The sequence below is a fragment of the Rattus norvegicus genome, chromosome 10 (assembly GCF_021556685.1).
Source record: "Rattus norvegicus strain SHRSP/BbbUtx chromosome 10, alternate assembly SHRSP_T2T, whole genome shotgun sequence".
NCBI lineage: Eukaryota > Metazoa > Chordata > Mammalia > Rodentia > Muridae > Rattus > Rattus norvegicus.
The window spans coordinates 87,927,501-87,952,251 of NC_141543.1; the positions used below are offsets into that span (position 1 = coordinate 87,927,501).

A 24,751-nucleotide genomic window follows, 5' to 3' on the forward strand; every position below is an offset into this window, starting at 1 on the left:
ACTTAGGTGGCCGTCAGGGACACTGAACATTAAAAATAAATGGCCATTTCCCAAGCCACAGTAAAATGTCCCTTGTCTTGGGATGGCGAGAGCCCCGCCTGAAGAGGTTAAACGTCTGTTCTTAGAGTACCCTCTGCTGGCCAGTCTGCAGGCCTGGTGCAGCAGCCAGGAAACCTTCCCCCTGAGAGTGGCCAAGCAGATAGCTTTGGCCTAAAAGGACCTTCATACAGCATCATAGCAGGACCCTGCCTCACTAAGACACTAGAACACCAACTCCATACATGGCCCATGTCTCAAGGAGAAACACATCCACCTAAAAACATCAAGCTTTCTCATCACGGTTTATTATTCTGCTTTAAGATTTTATGGTGGATAAAAAGGAGAAAGCGCCCCAGCCTTAATTACAAGAATTGCCTCTCTTACTCAGTTATACCTCTGCTTTCACAAAAAACAAACTACTGCGTGCACCAACAGCATCGCGTATAATAGGCTGGAACTAGGCAGACACAGCGTTGATGGTGAGGCTACAGGGTACACTCTCATCTAGGTGCCTAGGATTTATGCGTGTAATATACCCCTAAGTGTGTGAACCTCAATAAAACTCAAAGCAGCTTTATTGAGCTGTACCCTGTGGTACTTTCAGAATCTCACATTGAAGAAATTATTCATTCCATTTTATTTTAAAACAAACAAAATAATAACATATGGTTTAAGCCCGCAAATGTGCCTTTGATCCTTTCGTCCTATGAAGTCGCCAGAATTCAGATGAAATTTGTTGGGAATCTTTATTAAAAGCCTAATCAAGCCAAACAGTTTTATTGTGTTTCTAAATGAACCGTTCCTGTCTCTCCATCCTTCCCTTCCCCAGAGGATGCTCAGTGTGCTCACTGGGTCCTGCAGAGGCCCCTCGGTGGGGGTTTCCAGGAGCAGGCTGAAGGCAGAGAACCAGCTTCCCAGCCCCCTACCAGAATTGAAACCAATCTCCTGTCCCTGCCCTGGTGCTCGCCAGTGCTGTAATGGCTGAACGCCCTCTCCTCAGTGACCCACTTTAAGGTCAGCCAGGCCGTAAAAGGACTGTGCTGGTTAGCCATTCCGTTCATTCACACCACTGTTATGTCTTTCCATGCCCCTATTTCTTCTGCTGCTCTTTCCCATTTTTTTTCTCTTCCCTCTCCACAAACAAATATGTCTGAATTCCACAGTGAGACCATTGGGAGATGAGCGTCTGAGAGCTCAGCCTCCACCATATTGCCCTGTCTCTGTCACCCTAGCCAACTTGGAGCCATCATTCACCCATCCGGTTTTCTGCTTGGTGAGCAGAGCATAGCGCCCAGGCAGTGCCTCGTCTGGCCTCTTTTCTTCCCTTCACCTTGCGTTTTCGTTCACACACACATACTTTTCAGGGCTGCTTCATCCTGACCACGTTTTATGGCCGGGGAGGATTTATGTTGTTGGGTTAAACCTGATGAAGTGCTGGGCTGGCCTTTTCTGTAGATTTCCTGCCACCGAGGCCCGCATTAGAAATAACAGCCCTTAACCTAGTGTTTCATTTTCTCCTGACATGTTTTATTCTCCTCCCTCCTCCTCCCTCACATCCTCCTTTCTCAGCCTTTTTTCTCTATCTTTACTCATTCTTATCTTTGCTCCGACGGCAGATCTTAGCTCCTTGACCATTCCCTTCGAAGAGGAGGAGGAGGAGGAAGAGGAAGACAAAGAACAGGAAGAAATGTACAATGACATTGATGGCTTTGACTCCGCAAGGTCCGGCTCCCAGGGCAGAGCCATGGCCTTGCCTGAGCCTCTGGACAAAGAGGAGGACGTTTACGAAGTCCTACCAGGTGAGATACTTCACCTTCCAGCTACTCGTTTCCCGCTACTCTACTTGCAAAAACTCTTGACTTGGTAGAAGAGTGAAACAGCCCCAAAAGTTATCCCCATCTAAACTCCATTGTCGGATGGAGATGGCGTAGGAAGCCCAGTGGCTCTGCCGTGTTCTGGCAACAAGATGAAATCCCTTCGGTCAGCTGTACCACGTGACGTGACGCCATTTGTTCTTGCGCCAAGAAGGTTAAAGGCTAGAGACCACTCCCTCTGGCTTTCATTGGCTTACTGTGAACTCGCTAGCCCCGGTTTATTTTCTGTAGCAAACGGCTAAGGCCAAAACATTGTCTCAAACGTACAGAGGATTTCCAAAGTCTGGATTGTGCAGATGTCAACAAACCATTTTAGTGATAGAGTAAAACTCTGTAGAACACACCTCATTATCGCCCAGAGTCAAATCTCATCCCCTAAGAATAAACCTACCCTGCTTCCCTTCTCCCCCTCCTAGGGTAGGCTGACTCTGGAGCCCTCTCCTTCAGAAGGCGGGCTCACTAGCATCTCAGAAAACGCACAGTCATCACTGCTCCCGCGGAGCCACTTCTGGTGGGGATCCAGCAGCTGGTGAACAGTGCAGAGCACAGTGGGGGTCAGACTAGAAAACCAAAGCCTGAGCCTTTTAATTGCGAGGTATTTAGACAATGGGAGAGCTGAATCTTCAAGTCCATTCAGGAAGCGCTCCTGTGGAAATTTGCCAGGAGTTTAGTACTCTGCTAAGAAATTCAAATTAAGCCAAAATTTATAGCAATTTAAACCTGAATCCCAGGTGAACCTGGGAGCTAAGGTGAATCTAACACTTAGCCCCCCCCCAAGACAGGGCCCCTTGCTAAAAGCATCATCAGTAAATAATTCCGTCTCAAGGCTCCCTAAGAGGAGGGCCCAGCCCTCTGAAGTAGGCAGCATTCCCTATTTGTCTCTTGCCTGAGAGAGAAGCCACATCATTGTTCTTTGAGTTAAGTTGCTAGTCTGTGTCCACACAGCCCCACCAAGGAGAGTTCACTCCTTCCCCCCTTTCCTCCAGCCTCTGCCAGACTCCATGTCTCCAGCCTTTTTGCTGTTGTTGTTGTTGTTGTTGTTGTTGTTGTTGTTGTGTTGTGTTGTGTTTTATTATGCAAATGATATCTTGGTTGAGGTTGAGCCATTTCTTGTGTCTGAAGTTAAAAAAAAAAATGATAATTTCCTCAGCAAGTCATCGTCGTTAATGAAGTTTTACAAAAACAGATACAACCAAAGGAAAATAAAATTTCACAGGTGATAAATTTTTCCAATTTCCCTGGCAGAATTCGATAGGATTGTTAAATTAAGAGTGAAGGTGTCTGTTAGGAAGCAACGAGCAGTGATGGGTAATTTTATAGAGTGGAAAATTGAATCAAATTGCTACATTAAAACAGAGCTCCTCTGAGAATCTTCCTCCACAGCCTGTGCCATTGCAACAGCAGGGTGCAGAAATGGATCTAATTCACCACACTCCCTAAAAGGAGATGCACTCCCCAGCTTGGCCAGAATCTTCCTAGAGAGCTCACCCCAGCCCAGGTTCAGGGGAAGATCCAGGTGAGGTTCCACCTTAGGTCCCAACTGTTGGAAGAATGCTCTGGGGACATCTCCCCAAACCGTTCTGCCTTCTGGGGTACAAAGAAAAGGTGTGCAATGCCCAAAGAAGCCAGGGAGGATAAAGCTGATGCTCAGGGATGGCAAGGGAAGGGAAACAGACCTCAGAAAACAGGACGGGTTTGAGGCCATCCATCCCCTTACTCTGGGTCAGAAGCAAGGAATGTACCACTAGCCTCTGAGTGACCAAGTTTATCCTGACCCCTAAACTCCTGCACACAGCTGAAGTCTCGGGAACTCCTCCAAACCTCCCACTGCTTATATACAGGAGTGGACCCAAGGGCAGGGAGCTTATTCAGCCTCCTCACACATAATCTTCGATTCACAGAAATTGAAGACGCCACACTCTAGAGAAGGTGGGATCTCTTTCTGCAGGTTAGAGGGACGCCAGCTACCTTGCCTGTGCATCCAATGAACAAAAGCCGCTGTCCACCAGGGTTCTACAGACAGTATGGGGAGGGGAGATATATAGGCATTTCATTATCATGTGACTTTCTCTAGCACCCCACCATTGGTGCTTCTGAAATTGCCCTGTGCATTTTGCATACGCCACACCACAGTCCTAAAGAAATGGAAACGGAATGTGAGGGGCCCAGCATGCCCTGTCCCCTCCCAAGGCCCCTGCATGCCAGCCACTACCACATGAGGGACAGCAAGGTACAACAGGCACAAGGCTGGCTGTAATCAGAGTGGATCTGTACTACCACCTGCCAGCTGGGGGTACTGGAGCAAGCTCCCTGCCCTGTCTGATTGTCCACTTGTAAAAGTGACGAGGTAGCTTCCTAGAGGGATTTGGGGAGGAGCCTGAGAGTGATGCGTGTGCACTTAGCACAGGCAGAGAAGCACTCCACACACGCCGGTAACGTGAGCCTGGTTCTGTTTAATAGGAAGTATTACTTCCTCAAAGAGTTGGGGGATGGCTAGGTCCCACCCTCACCAGCCAGACCCAAGACTCCAGTCAGGCACTTGCGGCTTTGTGTGTATGAAGCAGATGTGAACTTGAAGATCCTGAACAGATGGATATGGAGAACACCTTCTGCTCAGGCCCTCTTATTTTATTTTATTTTTTTTTAACCAAGAGGCCAGGTGCGGGGTGTAGGGACAGCCAATAGTAACGCTAGATTGTGCAAGCGCTGCACCCTCGCCAGTGGTCAGATGGCGTCCATTTCATTCTAAGAGGTGAACATGCTTTGGGAAGGATGTTTAGTGTTGGCAGGTGGGATGGCCCTGCCCTCTGGGGTAGGGCCTATGGGAATCCTCACTGTCCTGTAGGGAAAGCCGTGGAAGTGAGGCTTCCCTTCCCAAGTGTAATATAAATGGGCATCTAGAAAACTGAGAGGAATATGCAGGATATACCAAGTCAATTAAAAAGTTTTCCTAACCAAAATAATATATGGGCAATCAAGTTAAATGTGTGACATCACATTAGTCGAGGGGTAATTAGCATTTGCTCTATGGCTAGCACTCTTGTCCCCAGGAAAGAAACCAGAGCACTCAAGGTTTTCAGCCAGACCACAGGGGGAAAAAAGTGTTTGTCAGGGCTAGAGAAATGGCTCAGCAGTTAAGGACACTGGCCACCCTTCTAGAGGTCCTGAGTTCAACCCCCTGTTCCCACAGAGTGGCTCACAACAGTCTATAACAGTATTTGATGCCCTCTTCTGGTTTAGAGATAGACATGCATGCAGACAAAGCACCCATATCCATAAAATATATAAATAAAAAGAGACGGATTTGGCAGTGGGGGGGATGTTACGGGGGGAAGGGAGGTGGAGAGATGGCTCAGAAGTTAAGAACACTGGCTGCTTTTCCAGAAGTCTAAGTTTAGTTCCCAGCAGCCACATGGTCGCTCACAACCATCTAGAATGAGACCTGGTGCCCTCTTCTGGCCTGCAGACACACATGCAGGCAGAATGCTGTATACATAATGAATAAATCTATTAAAAAAAAAAAACTTAGTCCTGGAAAATATGGTTTCAAAGTTGGTATCCACTGGAATTCTGAGATTCCTGTTGAAGGTATGGGGGCCCTTGAGCTTTAGAACTTCATCTATAGTAGATTAAACTTCAGAGAATGGCCTAAATGAAGTATGAAGGCCAGATGTTAAAATAGGAGGCTCTGGAGCTGGAGAGATGGCTCAGTGGTTAAGGGCACTTGCTGCTCTTCCAGAAGACCAGGGTTCAGTTCCCAGCAACCAAATTGGACAGCTCACAACCCCAGCTCCAGTTCCAGAGATCTTGAAACCCTCTTCTGGTCACCACAGGAACCTGTACATACTATACACATCTCACACACACACACACACACACACACACACACACACACACACACACACACACACACAAATAAATAAATAAAAAACAAATCTTTTTAAATAAACAAATTTTTCTAATCAGTTTCTTATCTTCCTTGAAATCATTCTGCAGATGAGCTCAGGCCCAGATCCACAATTCAGAATTACACATAAGGACATCTTTTATCAGGTCCTGCATTGTCTGGGGCCTCAAAGCTAAAAGCCAGTAAGAGAGAGCCACTGGAGAGCAGTAACTGGGGCCTTGAAGTGGCTATAATGACATCAGGATCCTGCTGTAGTCTCTAGAGATTCCAAAAAACAGAAAGCCAAAAAACAACAGCAAAATGGAAAAGATGAATCGGTCTTTCTGGAAATGTCTGTGAAGACACCCATCCCACCCCTTAGAGTTACTACAAACCCAGAAACCAAATTGCTTTATAATAAAGCGTATAGCTAGGTACCTACTAATTTTTTTTAAATTAGAATCTAATGGAACATTCTGTAGGATTATCTTTCCCCCTGTATCGCTGTCCCGACACACAGGAAGAAAGAACAGTGACAGTTAAAGATCTAAAGAAAGAAAAATACAAAACAAACCCAAGCCCAAAACACATCAGTGCGGTCCCCAGACTCTTTTAGTCTCTTGGCCTCTTTTCTTCCTCATCCCTGCTTGCTCTGTCTTACCTACCTACCTACCTACCTACCTACCTACCTACCTGCCTGTCTGTCTATTTGTCTGCCTGTCTGTCTGTCTGCCTGTCAGTCTGTCTATTACCTCACACTCAGAGTAACAGCCATGGGACCGGCTGGAGCCATGCTGTTTCTTCTCCCTAGCACGGCCCTCTAGTCTGTGCCTGTGAAGCACTGCACGTTCTGCTCAGCTGTGTCCTCGGACGTGACACCCTCTCAGACGCCACTGTGAGTAAGCTCTGCTTCTGACCACGATGATTTGTATTCTTGTCTTTCTTCCCAGTCAGTAGGTACTCGGTTGTTATTTGTAGAATTAAATTCTGTACATTCCAAATGTTGGTATTAGCACAGATGGAGTGCTCAGCCATACCACAGATAGGATGGAGGGATTGTGAGGTTACAGTTGAGATTACCCAATACACGGCAGAGAATAAATGTGTTCTTAGCCTCCATATGTTTTATCGTTGTCTAGAGAGCAGCAGTAGCACACGGGGACTATGCCTTGTCTGGGGATGCCAGGGAGTGGTCGTTCCCATTCTTCTGAACGGTCCCTTTACACACGAGTCTCCCTGTATTTCTCTTGCGTCTGTCGCCAGAGCACCTTGACATCCGGCTTCACATTGATACACTGGGCATTTTCTTTAAGCTGTTGTCACTTTTTGTTTGGGGAAGCTGCCTTCCCCTCCTTTTGACGGAATCTTTTCCTCTCCCGTTATTCTTTCTGGTATCAGTGCGGCGAGCGTCAGGAGTGGGTGCCACAGCCGCACATCAGAAAGCACTCAGGTGTCAGAAGCAGCTAGCACCTCGCTGTCCCTCCTAGGTGGACTCAGTGTCCTGTTCCTCTCAGCCTCTCATTAGCGTCCCTGACACTGTGCCAAGAATGTTGATTGAAATCAACTCTCCGGATACTGATGCTCATTTGTGATGCCCCATGGTTCCCTCACATGTTCACACAGTTAACGGAATCTTCTTCAACTGTTTTCCCAACTGAGATGAGATATTTGGGGATCAAGTGGAGCATTTAATGTAATAAGTGGGCAGTAATCTTCAGAGGTTAATTTGTTTAAGGCCTGTGTGAGATTGGGGTCCCATATGCCCCGTTAGGAGCTGGGACCATTATAATCTATTACTGTTTAAAGTTGAGGTAGCACATAAATTTTAATTCTCTCTTAAATGAAGATGTATTTCCATGGACGTAATGCTAAAACGCCTAATAATGCTCTTATAAAGAAGTCCAATGAGCTCTTTAACCTAAAGAAATATTTTCTTTATCAAAATGGTCTTCTAAAATGAAAGCATCAGGCCAACGAGATCCCCCAGTAGGTAAAGACGCTTGTCATGTGACCCACGTGGTAGAAAGAGAGAAGCAACTCTCCCAAGTTATCCTCTGACCGCTGACATACTCCCTGATACATGTGAGCACATGTATACACACACACACACACACACACACACACACACACACACACTTAATAAGTAAAAATAAGGCTTCTTTGTACAGAGTAACAAAAATAAGAAATTTAACTCCCTAACCACCCACCCGTCTTTTTAAACAGAAAGCCTTTTTTTTTTAATCCCAGTTACATGATAATTGTCTTGACTTTGGACCTTGTGAGACACCAGTTTGGTTTCACAGAAGGGTCCAAAATCAATTGTATCAGACCCTCTCACTCTAAGACAGAACTGAGAGCAGCGCTCGTCATTAACTGCTGTAGAGGGGGCTTCTTCTACTGTGTGACCCCAACCTCAGTCCTCCACTGTGTGAAGAAGGGACCCCATCCTCAGTCACACACCAACCTCAGACCTCCACTGTGTGAAAGGACCCCATCCTCAGTCCTGCAGCAAACCCGAGACACAGGCCACATCCAGCAGTAAGAAGGCTTCTTAATGGAAGGCCAGTTTCAGCCACCAGAGGACAAGGCAGACAGAACAGAAGTGGGGACCTGAGCTTCCCGTTCACACCTATTCCTTCAGGGCCTGGTCACCGGTGGCAAGTCATACCCAGACCTAATGGCCAGCATTTTCCTTTCTCTCTAGGTGACTCCAAAGTGACAATGGTAATCAGAGAGTCATTTGTTTCTGAGACTGAACAATGCCCATTTCTATTTTTCCCATTGTTTCTTTTTTTTTTTTTTTTTTTTTTTTTTTTTTTTGTCGTGACTGGATTAAGTGCTATTGCCTGAAAGGATAAAGGAATCAGGTTTTGGTTTTCATTTTTATCATTGCAAATACATTTACATTCCCCCCTTTTTTACAAATGCAAAGAGCAGGCAGGCCACTTTCAATAATTTATTTTAAAATCAATGCTAATGAGGTTATGTCTCGTCAGCGGCCGAGTTTTACAATAAAGTCTGATTTATTTAGAAAAGATCTTTGGTGTAGCTTCCCATCTAATGGCGGTGGGAAGGAGATGGGGGAGCAGGCACGGTGACCCTCCAACTTCGGATCCAATTTGTAATTCACAGCGGAGATCTGACCCAATTTACATTGATTAGACTTGGGAGGAAGAGACAGCTGCACACGGACAGCAGAGGTAGGATGAACGCTCTCTGCAAAAGTGCCTAAGCGCAGCACATTATTGGTCCTTGTGATTGAGCTGTCTGATACCAGGAAAAGAGCCACTTGCCATCCAGACTATTGGGCATCTCTACAAGGAGGATGCACCAGCTCACACTGTAATACCCTCAGTCCTGCAAAACTGGCCCCACAGTGGAGAGGGAGGGCATCATAGCAGCAGAAGGGAGCCGAGGAGGACAGCGATAGAAAGACGGGGTGAAAAGAACGGGACTTGCTTCCGTTTGCCCTGTTCCCTACGTTTGACATCACGCCTCCATTACCTCTCCTCTTTGTTCCTGAAGGTGGGGTGGGGAGCAGTACAAGCAGTGACAGGGAAAGCCTACTGCTGGACCTTACACAGAAACAAGAATCCTTCGAAGGGCTGAAGAGTTGCCTCAGAAGTTAGCGCTGGCTGCTTCTCCAGAGGACCAGAGTTCAAGTCCAGCACCCACATGGCAGCTCACAAATGTCTTTAACTCCAGTCCAAGGGGACCCAACGTCCTCTTCTGCAAGCCCCGGGCACGTATGTGGTACACATACATGTATTCATACATGTATTCATACATACACATAAGTAAGCAATTTTTTTAAAACAAGATTTCTTCAAAGGGCTCCTTTCCCACAGGAGTGTAGGGCAGGCATGTGAATGTGCGTATCTTTAATCTTGGTAACTGGTGAGTTGCCTTTCCAGAATGTTAAACTCTTAATTTTTATTTTTTCTGAAGAATGGTATCACTTTTATAAACATAAAATCAGGGGGTAGTTACTGTTTCTTTGTTTGAGACAGGGTCTTACACATAAGCCCAGGCTGGACTAGGACCCACCTGCCTCTGCCTTCTAAGTGGGATCAGCGGTGAACGCTGCTACCACAACCCATTCTGAATTCAGGTTCCCCCCACCCCCCGGAGCTGGGGACTGAACTCAGGGCCTTGCGCTTGCTAAGCAAGTGCTCTACTACTGAGCTAAATCCCCAACCCCGAATTCAGGTATTTTTAATGCTCTGTAGTAGCCTGGCATGTTCTGTGCTGTTTCTTCTATCCTTTGAGCTTAGGATTGACTTTCTCTAATCTGACATTTTAAAAACAGGCTAGAGGGAGACTGTCCTCTGGCCGTCTCCTCAAAGATCCCACCTGTGGAGAAATGAGGCCAGTGTGTGAAATAAAACCTAGGAAGAGGAAGTCAAATGTGCACAGGAAAAACTGAGTAATGGACTCTCAAAACATGGCTCACTGTGTCCTATCCTCTGTCTGTCTGTCTGTCTGTCTGTCTGTCTGTCTGTCTCGGCTGTCTGTCTCGGCTGTGTGTCTGTGTGTCTAAAAGAAAAGGAGATAAAAAGACCAGTGAACCTATTTCTGCCCCCATATCTATATATACATGCACTATAATTCTATCTCCTAAAATAGGATTATTAAATGTGGCTCTAATTCTCATACTTTCTTAATAAAGACCCAGTTCCTATTATATCACGTAATACAAAGCCTGAGATGAAACAGGTTAATGAGGGTAAGAAACTCAGGCCCATCACCACGTGACTTTGGTCATATAAACACTTGACTGGAGTTAGACACCAGCATTGACTTAGAACCCATTGGGAATCCACAGCAATTAATTAAAAGACCATTCCATCTGCCCTCAGGAGCCTATACTCTAATGAACAAGGCAGGCTGGATAAAACAGCAAAAGAATAAAAATAAAAATAACTACAGGCCCCAAGTACTAGGAACATAAAACTATGTTCATGACCAGCCTCCGATACAGCTGAACAAGAATGGGTATGTTAAAGACTAATTAATCACAGAAGGCTTAAAACCCACTTCTAATCACACACACACACACACACACACACACACACACACACACACACACACACACACACAGGATGACTAAAACCAAAGAAGATGCCTGCCTAGAGATAATAAATTCAAGCGAGAATTCCACAAAGAGAGAAGTAAGGCTTGAGAAAAAGAATCGGGTCTAAGGAAAAGCCCCTTGGTGAGCCAATGGGAGTTGGACTGGAAGTTGCACCCAGGCAGGAACCTGAGTATGCTCGTCTGTTGACATATTCCTGCGCCTAGTGCAGCCCCCTGCGTACAGTATGTGCTTCAGAAAGTTTCAAAACCAGCAATAAAAAGAATGGGGAGGACGACCCATTTGGAGGTGAGAGATAATTGAAAAGAGGGGAAAAAAAAGAAGAAAGCGTTAACTAAACTTCCCTTAAAGGAGTTTCCTAACTAGACATGGTAGCATGGGCCTCTAATCCCAGCTCTTGAGAGGCTAAAGTAGGGGAATCATGAGTTCAAAGCCAGCCTGGGCTCCATAGCAAGACCCTGATTTGAATCACGAGAAAAAAGAAGGGGTCAGTGAGCTCAGAGAAAGGTGACCCCCTCAAAAGAGAGAGCACGGAGACAGGCACCCCCGACACAGGGATGCTAATCCTAACCGTTTGTCCCCTCAGATGAAGATGATCTAGAAGAGGATGCATGTGGCGCTCATCGGCGGCGAGGTATAAGACACGGTCGGTCGCACAACACTGGGTGGAACAATGGGACATGTGGTTTGAGAATACACTGTCTTTACTGGTCCTGGTACATGACCCCAAAAGCCCAAAATATAGTGACTGGATAGAGAAGTGCCTTAACTTTAAAAGCTGACACCCAATCACTTTAACTGATGTCCCAGCCTAGCCAAGATTTGTCTTCAGAAGGTGGGAAGCCAAACCAGATATTTATTTTTTTCCTATCAGTATTTCTTAAATCAGTGCAGTGAAAATGGAATTGTCTCATCGGAGATCAGAGGATTGAGAATGGAAATGTCTCCTCTCTGAGAGGCCGGGAGATTGCGAGTCGAGAAGGGAATAGAAATGTGTCAGATCTGAAAAGTGAGCCTTGGGGTGAAGGATAGAACGACGGGGGAATGCTGACCTCCGATGGGTGGTTTGATTCCAGGCACATTTGGAAATGAATATGTAACAGGTTTGTTGAATACAAAATTACATCGTATTCATCCCGGACTGTTAGCCGTGCTTCAGGCTCTTAGAGAGCCCATCTCTCCTAAGGTCCAATGCCCTTGGGAGTCTCCTTAAGTGGACCAAGGACTCACTCCTTCATTGTCAGTGAAGGAGTGTTGCATGTTGCTTGGGCCACCTCAAGGACATTCATTCTATCCGAAGAGTCGGATTCAAGGGTGATTTAGATATGCGCAGATTTTTTTTTCTTAGTCTATGAAATTCGTAAGCTTAGGAGTTCTTTACCGGTTTCCTTCCCTGCTCTCAGCTTCTCTGGCCCTTTGCTCGTTCTCCTCTTACCTCCCTCCCTTCTGACTTTTCTTCTTACTCATAGTCATCTAGAAAACCCTCTCTTCCCTTTCCAATTGCTGCGGGAAATAAGCGAGTGCCTGCGTGCGCGCGTACGCGCGCGCGCGCATGTGCGTGTGCGTACGTGCGTAAGAGAACGATCTTGGTCTTGGTCCTAGCCTTCTGCTTTGTGTGGAGCGGTTAGGGTCTCTTTGTTGTTTTGGCCCTACACTGTTTGCCTGGCCTGCTGGCTCATGACGTGCTACCCAGGAGTCTCTTGTCTCCCATCTTGCCATGGACGCACTGGGATCACAGGACATGTGTAACCTCTCCTGGCATTTAGATGGAATCACTCTGGCGATTAAAACCTAGGTCTTCATACTGGCTAGACAAGTGCTTTTCCCCACTGAGCCGTCTTCCACATCCCTGCAGGAGATGACTCTTAAAGGGTTAGTGAAGGACTCAGGTTTGCAAAGATCCAACTTCTCCCTGGGAGGAGGGAGCACAGTCAGAGGCCATGATACCAAAGCAGAAGGGAAAGCACTGGGATGCGTAAGCTTCGGGGACATTAGCTCCTAATGATTAGTCCAGGGCATTAAGTCCTCTAAAACCGCATTTCTGAAGTTTTGGTTGTGAGCCTTATCCTCTAATGGCTGAGCTCTCTCTTCAGCCCTGAAACCTAACTTCTGTTGTTTTCTACTTACCATACAGAATCCCAACCGAAAATCTGTCCTGACCTAGCAGGTCCCAAATAAGGCTTTTCTCTACCAACTTCTATCACCAGCATAGGAAGAAATACCCTCAACATGAACAACTTGGGTGGGATAGCTAGAAGCTTCCTGTGGCCAACATTGAATTAAACTCCATTCCGGAAGTGTCAGTGTCCAGGCAAAGTTCAGCTTTCCCTCCCAGACTTCTCCCTCCCTGCGTTCCCCTCCCCCCACCTCCCACTCAGGTTCTATCTGGGAGGTAAAAGGAGATTTATTTTTTTAGCTATCCCAACAGGTGTAATTCAATTAGGAATTTTTTAAGAAGTCTTTTGTTCCTCACACATTCTGCCTCCCAAATAGGTATGGTTAACATAGGCTAGCTCTAAATATGTTTCCGAGGCTTGTACTTCCCACCAGTTATAATGATTGGTGACTCTCTGATTAAAAAACAGGAGGGCTTTCCGCTCTCTCTGCAGAATCTGAGGCAGTGGTTTTTATTATTTGTGGTTACTTATTTATTTATTGAATTTATATAGTGCCTTTCCTCCAAAGGAGTCATAGAAACTGCAAACACACATGTAACTTCCCAATGTCATCTCTTGGTTTTATAACAACAAAACACAGAGATCTGGGGGAAGGGCCAACAGCCTGAATGAAGGCATTTAAAAGGCTGGGACAGAGCAAATGCTTAGGTCACAGGTGAGCTATGTACATTCGTGGCTTCTAGTTTTTCTCAGGTGTTATGTGTTTGTGAGGAAAAGGGCCTGTCCCAGTTGCCTTTCCCCCTAAGGTGCTATGCCTGACAGTCTGAGGACTTCTCTACCCCCGCAGACCCTGTCACTTGATGCCGCACTTTCGCTGACAGAGCTGCTAACATTTTTCAAGCCCATCTCCAGATCTTATCCGAAAAGGGAGAGAGGAACAGAATTCAGTTTATCCTTATTGAGTGTTAATGACCCTGTAAGATGCAATTTCTTTTATTTTATTCTGTTACCTAGAAAATCTATCACAGCCTTGTAGTATTGATTTCCAATCTATAAAGAGCTCGCTTTACAGCATGACTGTTAGTAACATGGTTACTTTAATGAGTGACTCTTCAACACCTCAGATTTTCTCTAAATTCCAGCTTGGCAGTCCCACAGTGGATCTAACACTGAAGGTCTTTAGTGGTGAGATGATATTTTCCTGCTTTCCTGGGAGAAACTTCTGGGTAGCCCAAAGCAAGATTCACTGTGGGCTGTTTGTATAAAACTTTCCTTTGCTTGGGTGTGCCGTGCTATAGAGACAAATCACCGTAGACTCAAAGTCTCTGGCCAAAGAAAGTCTTGGAATGGAGCTCTCTGTCTCTCTGTCTCCCCTTCTGTCTCTCTATCTCTCTGTCTCCCCTTCTGTCTCTCTGTCTCTCTTTCTCTGTCTCTCTGTCTCTCTCTCTGTCTCTGTCTCTCTCTCTGTGTATGTGTGTGTGTGCGTGTCTTTGTCTGTGTGTGTATCTCTCTATCCTGTCTGTCTCTGTGTGTCTCTCTCTGTGTATCTCTGTGTGTCTTTGTCTCTCTTGTGTATCTCTCTGCTTGTCTGTCTTGTGTGTGTGTGTGTGTGTGTGTCTTGTGTCTCTGTGTCTTTGTGTGTGTATTTCTCTGTCTGTCCTTCTGTCCGTGTGTGTCTCTCTGTGTCTCTGTGTGTCTCTGTCTTTCTGTCTCTCTCTCTCTGATTGTGGGCAAACCAGGCTTGGTCTTATAAACATCGAGTCATGTCAGAAGAGCAGAAGAGTAGTCTTTCACAGGCCTGGAGACCCTCTGCTGGCCCACTGTAGTGTCCGCTGACAGAAAACTTCTACACCAAGCAAAAGGGAGGACATGGGCTCCTGTAGCTCTTTGTCCTCTGCTTTTCCAGGATGAACCCTGAGTTAAGCATCACCTGCTAACATTTTAACCCAATGAAAAGAAACGATGAGGTGAGAATCAGGACCTGTGATTATCCTCCATACATAAATCATACTTACAAAATTAAGGGGCAGAGTAATTTCATAACTCAAGATGAAATGGGCTTGAACATAAGCAAATGGTATGGAAAATGAGCAAAAAATATTCTCCCTGCTCTGGTGTCACAGTGAGTGACACCTGGCAAATTTCTTCATATTTCTGAAATTGTTAATAAGGTAGTGGTGGGTGTCTGCTCTGAGTGTGCTAAACATGGCCGCCCCTCCTGGCTCGGCTTAGACTAGAGCGTTCCAAGCCACTGTTTACAGAGTTAGTCCAACTCTCACTGGGCCCAACTGTGGTAAGTTTGTTTTCAAGGCTTTGTCTGGTGTCCCTAATTTAAACAGCTGTGCCTAATGCCAGACCTCATTGACATGGCCCCTTTGCTCATCAAGAAAATGTAAACACCACACTGACCTGCCTTTAGCCTCTTTTCCCTGGTCACAGCTTGTACTCTGAAGCTACCCAATGCTCCGCCACAACTGAGCTCTAGAAGTCATCCTGTGTTGTCCCTGAAGAGAAGGAAAGCTACATAGGTGTTGCAGCCCCATTACTGGGTGCTTCCATTGACTCTGTCACCAGTAATAGCAGCCTGGACTCCATAAAGGGAAAAATGCCAACCCTGGTCACAAAGAGCCAGGTGTGGACTGACGTATGGTTCCTAAAAACCACCTGGAGAAGAGGAAGCCATTCTGCCTGTCCCTCTTCTTTGTGACACTTTGCTCACTTGAAGCTTAGCCCCCCTCATGTGGGATTAGACAGAATAAGACACTCCCACCCCACCCCACCCCCATCTTCTCTAGAAACACTCCTTCCCGGCTCTGCTAGCAATTTAAATGCAGTGATCATAGCCATTAGCTCCCCTATCATTGTAATTGTTGTTAATTGTTATAACTGTTTTAGTTATTAGTGTTGTCATTATTGCTCCAGGTCCTCTGTCTGTTTTATGCTGAATATATTAGAGCTTTTGCTTTTGAATTACCAGGCTTTTATTTAGTGCAGTTACTTTTTTTTTTGAAAGAGAGAGAGAGAGAGAGAGAGAGAGAGACGTTGAGAAATGCTGGCATTAAGCTTTTATTCTTTTGTCTTTCATCCCAAATGGACAGACTAGAAAAAAAATAATTAGATGGAATAATGTCCTCAAAATGAGAATGAGGATGTTTTGAATTAATTAACTGGTCAGAAGATTGCATCATTTCTGACTTAGGCAGTTGCCAGTGTGGTGGAAACCTAACTGAGCCAAAAATCTCGTCCAGAGAGACAAGCCTTGTTCTCAGGCTCCTAGCTCCTTTCATTGCCCTGTAGGAACCAGCATCTGCCCTCATTCTCCTGTATGAGGCTAGGCAAGGCTGGTTTAGGGCACAGCTGAGACCCATAGTACAGACCTGCAGACCTTCAGGCCCTTCCTGAGGCCAAGCTTCAGGAATGGAGTCTTACTCAGCCTCACCTCCTCCCACCTTCTAGATCTTCCGATGCCGCTCAGCAGCTCAGGCTTTTGTAGACAGCTGAAGCTTCAGAGGGCCTGACCGCTGAGACTCTGCTAAGTTCCCTCCTACATATACATCCTCTGTCTCCTCATAGTCCTGAATACTAGTATAATAGCTCTGGTCCACAGCTCTTCCCCAGCTAGAGGGTAGCCTTGGGAGCAGGAACTGTGGAATCCCCAGTATCTAGCACAATCCCAGTGTTATGCACAAGCCTGATGGATGCCAAGGAATGAATGCATGAAGGTGTCTGTACACGTAGCATAAATGTGAATCTCATAAGTTAAACAAGGGTCTTGTACTATGAGGGTCCAACCTTATCCAGCTAAAGAGTGACTCCCCCATTGATCTCCTTAAAACCAAAATACTCTGTGGACAGCAGGCTGACTGTGCTCCCCAGTTTTATCTCTTATCATTCTGTTTAGCTTCTCAGAGCTGTTTGTCATGGTCCTTAATCTTGGGCTGGGCTGTCTCCCGGGTTCCTGAACACCAAAGGCCTTTCTGTAGCCTATGTGTCTTAGAAGGCTCATGTCTACGGTTGATTAAATCTGTCTCCCTGTCTCCTTGCACCCCAGCTTCCTGAGTTTTTGTTTGTTTGGTTGGTTGGTTTGGTTTGGTTTGGTTTTGGTTTTTTTGTTTTTATTTTTGTTTTTGTTTTTTTGAGACAAAGTCTCTCTCACAATATAGCCCAGGCTAGTCTTGAACCAACCTTGTGAGTCCTGTTGGCCTCAAACTCAAAACAATTGCTCCTGCCTGAGCCTTCTGATTGCTGGAATTATAGGTGTGAACCACTGTGCCTGGTGTGTAATGTCTCTAGCTTAGGTCTTTCCCCAGGTGGTCTCCTCCACCATTATCAAGTTGTGGTGGGAATCTCATATGTATTTATATGATGATTTATAAACTCCCTTACAACTGAGGCACCTTGGGAGCTGTCTTACACCCAAGCACACTGTGGGGATCAGAAGCTCAAAGTGACTATGCCCTAAGCCAGAGAATACCAGGGTAGTTCTGCCGGTCTTCCCACAAGTCTTAAATAGGCAAGTTGGGGTTCTGAAATCTGTTTTTATTTTAAAAAATTATTTTTCTCTGCCATCTACAAATCCACAAAGAATATTGATGTCAAGTGGCTTCTCATTCCTAAATCTAGTCAAACTCTCAGAATGATTTATAAACTCCCTTACCACTGAGAATGTATAACATAGCCTCTGAGGAAACCACCATCACTTTTTAAGGTTGATATTTCTCTATCATTTCCTGCACTGATGTCCCCCCCCCCAAAATATATGCTTTCTCTTTTCAACAGTTAGCATTTTTCTCCCGATATATTTTTCTTCCCAACACGTTCCTCTGTCTATGGAGGGAGGTTTTCTTGGCAGTTACTTCGTATGCTGCCCTCTATTGTCTGCTGCAGAGACAATTCTGTGTAAAGAAAACACACCCCAGTCTCTGTGGTTGACATTTTTATTTCTGTTTGCAATCTGCTCTTACCCAAATGAGCCAGTCTCTCCTCTGCTTTTGTACACTTTAAGATGCCTATAATAAGAGTCGTTTACAAAGACATACAGGGATCTGTTCCACTGTGCCCCTGTTATTTGAATTATTCATAAGTTAGGAACAAACTGGGGAAGGAGCAAGCACAGCCAGGTCCTCTGCAGTGCCCCACTGACCATTTGCACCCCATTTGTTCCCATCAAGAGCAGCCTTGGAACCATGGGTGCCTGTGAGAAAATCCAAACAAATTCAGACCAAGTAGGAATCGGTGAGACAGAGTCCCCAGAAATCGCACAAATGTTTTTCGCTCCATTTTTCAAGACAGAGTGTTACAGTGAAACCCAGGCTGGCTTAGAATTCATGATCCTCCTGCATCAGCCTCCTAGCTTAAAGTCACACAGATTTTTAACTACATCTCAGGACTTCTGAGTCCCACGGATCAAATCTCACCTTTGGCAGGTGCTTGGCTCACTGGTCTAGTATGGAATATTCTAAGAAACTCCAAGTGTCCCTGGTCCAGTGGGCATTAGCTCTCCCGCCATTCAAACCCCCACATGCTCGCCCACTGTGGACGATGGTGTTTAACCTTTCCGGGTAGAAGAGGATCAATACAAATTCTTCATTGTTAAGAATCGATGGCTGTCCTGTGGCATCACTGCCATCTAGTCTGGCTGAGGAGCCCAGTAAATCTCTCCTGTGCTTTCTAAAGCTTGGTTTGGTGTCTTCAGTTGCTTTCATTTTTAATGCAGATCAGTTTGGTTTCTGTTCCCCGGGAGCTTGCAGATAAATCTTGGCAGACATGTTCAGGGTCTACAAATGAGATGCTGGAAAGGGGCCAGCCCACCCAGAATTTAGTTGTAATGGATGAGACACCCCCATGGGTCCACTTAAAGACTGGGCTATTCGTTTCAGTACTTATTGGTGACTCCCTCATAAGGTACCTGGGATAAAGCTCCTGGGTAACAGAAGGGGCCAAAATGTGAGGCACGATGCAGAAGAATGCTGGCTGACTCAGCCTCTCTTGTGGACAGGCAGAAGGGTACGTTCTTTCAGATGCATAAAGAAGAGATGCATTCTGGTGTTTGGATGCCCTGGATCAAGAAATCTAGTGGGAAACATCTTTTTGCTGCTTGTTTGTAAACCAACTGAGAAATTATGTGCCTGATTTTCTTCTATTAATAAATACATCTATTACCGTATTGATGAGTAACATTCCTACTAGGGATGATCTGTAAATATTTTATGTGAGTTAACAATCTCGTCCTCCCATAGTCCTTTGCTCTGAGTGATTGTCATCTGAGGCCCCCTGAATCCAGAGTTCCCTGGAGGCTGTATCAGAACCCGGGTTTCCATTTGCAGCCAAACTGATTCCTTTTATCTTTGCTTCCTCTTCTCTTTGATCAGTGGACTATGCCAATTATTACCAGGGCCTCTGGGATTGCCATGGTGACCAGCCAGATGAACTGTCCTTCCAACGAGGTGACCTCATCCGCATTCTGAGCAAGGTAAAGACGTAAAGTATAGGACTTGGGCCCAAAGCTACGTTTTCGCTCCTGTTAGTATACTTACCATGACCAGAATAATATCACGTTATTGCACCTCTCTCTCTGCGTATTGGAGGGCTCTCCTTACACACAGATCAAAATCCCCTTTAATGTATAATTGTTTGGGAAACATTTTAATTAAGAATTGAAGCCCAGGAATCATGTTTCCGCATTTAAAGATACACTGAAGCAAATTTAAATGTATATAATGACATAGATTCAATACTAAAATTATGCCAGCCAAAATTAGCTGTTTTCTGAGAACTTATGATATATAAAGGTCACACTATGTGCATAATTTATTACCATATAGTACTATTGAAAACATCCTGACTAGGCACACTAGATCTTTATTTCATTTATAGATAAATGAGACGATGATATAATTACCTGTGGGAGGAGGAGTCAGAACCTGTTAGCTCAATTGGTTTGAGCCAGTGCTGATAAGGCCAAACCCACTGAGTCCAACCGCACACAGCCCAGCACACAGCCCAGCTAACTTTATTCTCCTCTTCAAGCAGAAGCTGGCCCTGTACTCAGCTAACTCGTGCTGTTGTTGATCAGAAAGTAACAGGGCTTTTTTTTAAGGGATACATTGTTGCCTGTCTATCATAAAAGAACTTTCTGGAGTCTCAGGCTACAGTTTGAGGGAATTTTTCATCATCATCCTGTAAACAACCAAAAAGGACCACACATATTATACAGCCAGACTAAGGTGACATATTTTATTCCTAAGAGAATTTATCAAAGAGGCCACTCTCTATGCGGACCATCAATAGCTACAAATACAGTTCTGAAATAGGGATGATTGGCTCTTTAATTGACGAGTATGTGAACACCATGGAGGAGAAGGGAAAACCTGCTGTGTTATGAACGTCACATTCGCTGTTTCCCTTTATTCTATGACTGGCACTACTTATACCAAGGGTCTGTTTATGCTTGAGATGTGCTGTGAGCTCCTTTACAAAAGACCAAGGGGTAGGCGAAGTGGCTCAGGGGATAAAGGTACTTGCTGCCAAGACTCAAGATCTGGGTTCAGTCCCAGAAATGATGTGGAAGGAGAGGACTGACTCCTGAAAGTTGTCCTCTGACCACCACAGGTGCATCGTGGCATAGACACACACAGTAAATTAGTGAATAAAAATGCAATGAATAAATAAAATGTAATAGAATACAAAATGCAAAGCGATGAAATAAAAAGTAATAGAAAAGAAACAGGCCAAGTCTGTCTCCGGATGTCTTCCAGTGGTTCTAGTGAACCAGACCCCTTTAAACAATAACTAAACCCAGACCTGGCCCTTTGCAGGAAGTTAAGAGTCGTTGTAGGCCCTGCTGCATGAGATCTCGACGTTCTAGAGATTCCTCCCGAGACCCTAACTCAGCACCACCCTACCACAATTTTGGTGCAGCTCCAGTACACCAAGAATAAATTGGAAGGAAAGAAGGGAGTGGACATTGGCCTGATTGGTATTTCAAATGCCCGAAAGCAAGGTTTGCCGTGTAATAGAATTTGTGTACATTACCGTGCTGGCATTATGGGGTAATCGAGTTATCCACTCAGGTGTGACCAGGCCTCTGTTTGCCCAGAGCCTGCAGGTGAACAAATTAACTGTTTACATTGTCTAGAGGTGCCTGTAGCAGGAGGGGGGAGTGCAAAGCCAGACTGGCGGCTGGCCTTCTCTCCGTCATGATTATTTTGTTTGTTTTACATGTCTTTTGCCTTTGTTAATGGCTTCTCACTGGGGGTCCCTTCCCTCCAGTTAGATCTAAGGGGCTGTGCAGTGACCTGTCCCGAAATATAGAGTGGCATGTGGTTACCATGGCTGTGGTATTTCTGAGAGATGCCTAAGAACGTTAGGCCGGTCTTTTAAAATCAACCTCTGTTCCCCTCCTCCATTACTACATGCTAATGCATCAGAGTTTAATTCGGGCGAAAATGCCTCGTTGCCTTAATTCTATCAGCTTCTTTCTCCACTGTTCCGGAAGGTTCTCAGTCTATCAGTATCGCTGCCCCCTGAGCTATACCAGGTGCCTCCCTCCCCTATATTGCTAATCCCTGAAAATCAAGAGGAGGAAATGAGAAGGTTGTAGTTCAAGGAGCAGTCCTTTTGCAAGCTTCACTCTGGTTAACATGGGCTCGGGGAGCGTCTGGGATTGGATTTACCTTGATTCTATTACCTAACTCGATCAGAGCCCTTGGACAAAAAGGAACCTTAAAAGACCTCCCTTCCTATTTACTTGTCTCAAACACACACACACACACACACACACACACACACACACACACACACACACACAAATGAACCCATTCTGATACCATCTAGAAGTTCAGCCATTTCCTGCTTTCTGGAATTGTCTCTCAGGTTCATCCTACCTCAGCCCCAGCTGGCTTCCTTTGCTGGAATGAGCCTGCCTTTCATTCCTGGAGCAAGAGAACAAACTGACCCACACCGAGTTTAGTCCAAGAAAATGTCGTCTGGTGTAACTCCACATTTCTTCCCTCTGAAGGCCAGTGGCCACTTGGCTGAGCAAGGAAGGCCTCTGCCTAGAAACCTGCAGAATGTTTCCCTGCGGGATGCACGACAGCTGTAAAGCTCAGCCCCATGGACTCACTTGTAAAATGAGGGAGTTGTTTCTCCCACCCCAGACACTTCCGTTCTAAGCACAGAGAGCCCGGGGTTGCAAAGCTGCTGGAGTCCACCCGGCACTCTGTCGCAGCTTTAAATTACTTGCTCCATTTGAACCACAGGCATTCCAACCGCCACCTGTTTTGTCTTCACCCCCAAAGATACAACTGGTTTGCCCCTCTCAAAGTAAAACTCACAGTGCTAAGGGTCAAATCCAGGGCCTTATGCTCGCTGCCAAGTTAAAGCCATGGCCCTTTCTTTATTAAGGGAACACTGTGCTGGGCGTGGTAAGACTCCGGAGGCAGAGGCATGCTGATCTCTGTGATTTTGAGACCAGCCTGGTCTACATTCTGAGTTCCAGGACAGCTAGGACTACATAATAAAGAGACCCTGTCTCGGAGAATATAGGAGGGGGAAAAAGAAAAGAAAGAAGAGGCTGCAAGAAGAGTCTGGAAAAGGAGACTCAAGGCAGGGAAGTGAGATGAGCGGATAGGAAGGGGAAGATGTCAGCTTCTAACCCCGGACTCCTGCTGCTCCCTGCTGGGGTCGGGACGTTTGTTTGTTTGCTTGCTTGTTTGTTCGTTTTGTTTAACATGTATTGGTATTTTGTCTGTACTTATGTCTGTGTCCTCAGAGGCCAGAAGAGGGCTTTGAACCCCCTGGGGCTGGAGTTACAGAAGGTTGTGAGTCACCATGTGGGTGCTGGAAATTGAAAGTGGATCCTCTCGAATGGTAGGCGATGTTCTTAACCATTGACCCATCTCTCCCGCCCTGTAACACACACACACACAGACACACACTCATTCATTCACTCACACACCACACACACACACAAACACACACACCACATACACACATACACACACACACAAACACACACCACATACACACACACACTATATGTGATATATATGTGGTACATGATTTATAGACAGGTAGGTATACAGACAGACAGCACTCCATAGTTATCCAAACAGCCTACCATCTGTCCTGTTCTCAGGTAGGTTATTTGTGTAACCTTGGAAAAAGTCACTTAAACTTTCTAGGCTTTAATGTCCTTATCTGTAAAAAGTAAGATAGTTTCCATCCATAGGGTTTCGATCAGAGAATGTATGTGAAGGCGTATGCAGCCCATAAGTAATGACAACTCCTATATTCTTCTTTCTAACACTGACACTACATTAAAGCAGCCTTTCGTGTTGGGCATTTCCTGTGATTTCAATAAGTCATTGACACAAGAGAGCAAAATGCGGGCCAGCAAGATGGCTCTGCGGGTGAAGAAACCTGCCACCAAGCCTGCCTGTCCCAGGATCCCACATGGCAGAAAGAAAGAACCAGCTTCCAGCAGTTGTCCCCTGTGCTCCACACACTCACCTGTTGGCACATGCACACACACACAAGCTGTGGCACTCACACGTACACACATGTATAAATGAAACTAATTCCTTTATTTTTATGAGAAAAGTGGTTCATACACCAAGAACTCCTCAGAAGCTCCATCCGTTGAAGCACAAAGTAAAGTTCTCTCACGTAGATAAGAACACTCACTACCCAGTGAAAGAGGCCTACGTGGAGATCCACTGTGTCTTTGTGGTTTAGAAATATCATCACTGACACCAGAGAGTCTCCAAACGTCTCTTCCAGAAGAGGCCCGAGCCATGTACCCATCTCATGAGCAGTAACAAGGACACGGCCAGCAGAGAGCCCTCCCGCTGACGGCCCCTCAGCACATCCAGACGTTCCCAGGCCCCATACAGCTTCATGCCCACTTAACTTGCTGACTTCTAATTTGGACCTTAAAATATACTAGAGAAAGATTTTAATAACGAAGCGGATGTGAACATCCTGCGGATGCTCCTGCACTCCTTTTGGGCCCAGAGGTTTCTGAACGGCTTTTTTCTGGTAAGAGCCTCCCTTCCTCCCCCTGGAGGAGCCACAGCAGGACGTTTAGCGCTTTGCAGTGGCTCCAGATTGTGGCGCTGGTGCAGGTCTCCTCATACGTAACAGATCACTCCTGAGAGCCTGCCTCTCATAAATTACTTCCCACGATGCCGGCGACCACTGCAGAATTCAAGTTTGAACAGAGCAGAGAAGAGGTGTTTGAGAGGCCTGTTCACTCAGCTGCATTTTAATTTCCTTTTCAATCTTGTCCCAATTAATTTCACAGAATTAATCTCACAGAAGCAAACTCGGCGGCACTGAGGCTGTGTGGTTTTAGTGTGGCGGTCGCTCTGCCTGAACATGAAATAGGAGCTAATATAAAAATCCATCTGCTGTGTTTGAAATACACACCGGCTGCTGCTCGGTCCTGTCTGACATTCCAAGCATCAACAGCAGGGGGGAAAGTGATTTGGGGGTTAGTGGCCATCAGTACCTGGCAGGGGTTCAACAACAGGTGTACTCCAAAAATCCATTCTGTCTGAACACCACGCATGACAGGGCAGGTGCTGAATCACTCTCGGTGCGATGACACCCTGCCCTGGCTTAGCTCCTTGTATCCGGGGGCTGCAAGGCCTTCTGGAATCCAGCAGCACTGTGGCCGCTCAAAGGATAAGTAAGATGCCTCTATTCGGAGAAGAGAAGTCACAAGTTTCCTTTTGGGGAA

General features: G+C 45.8%; 1 protein-coding gene across 8 annotated transcripts in view; it reads left to right on the forward strand.

Moving 5' to 3' along the window:
- Window positions 1-24,751, forward strand: part of Skap1 (src kinase associated phosphoprotein 1) — a 306,690-nt gene that overhangs the window by 262,183 nt on the left and 19,756 nt on the right. For 7 of the 8 annotated variants that reach the window (XM_087570083.1, XM_087570082.1, XM_087570084.1 and 4 more), the window contains 3 exon segments: window positions 1,656-1,838; window positions 11,478-11,525; window positions 19,380-19,480. In XM_087570083.1, coding sequence (XP_087426209.1) covers window positions 1,656-1,838; window positions 11,478-11,525; window positions 19,380-19,480 — 332 coding nt within the window. 8 annotated transcript variants of the gene reach the window in all.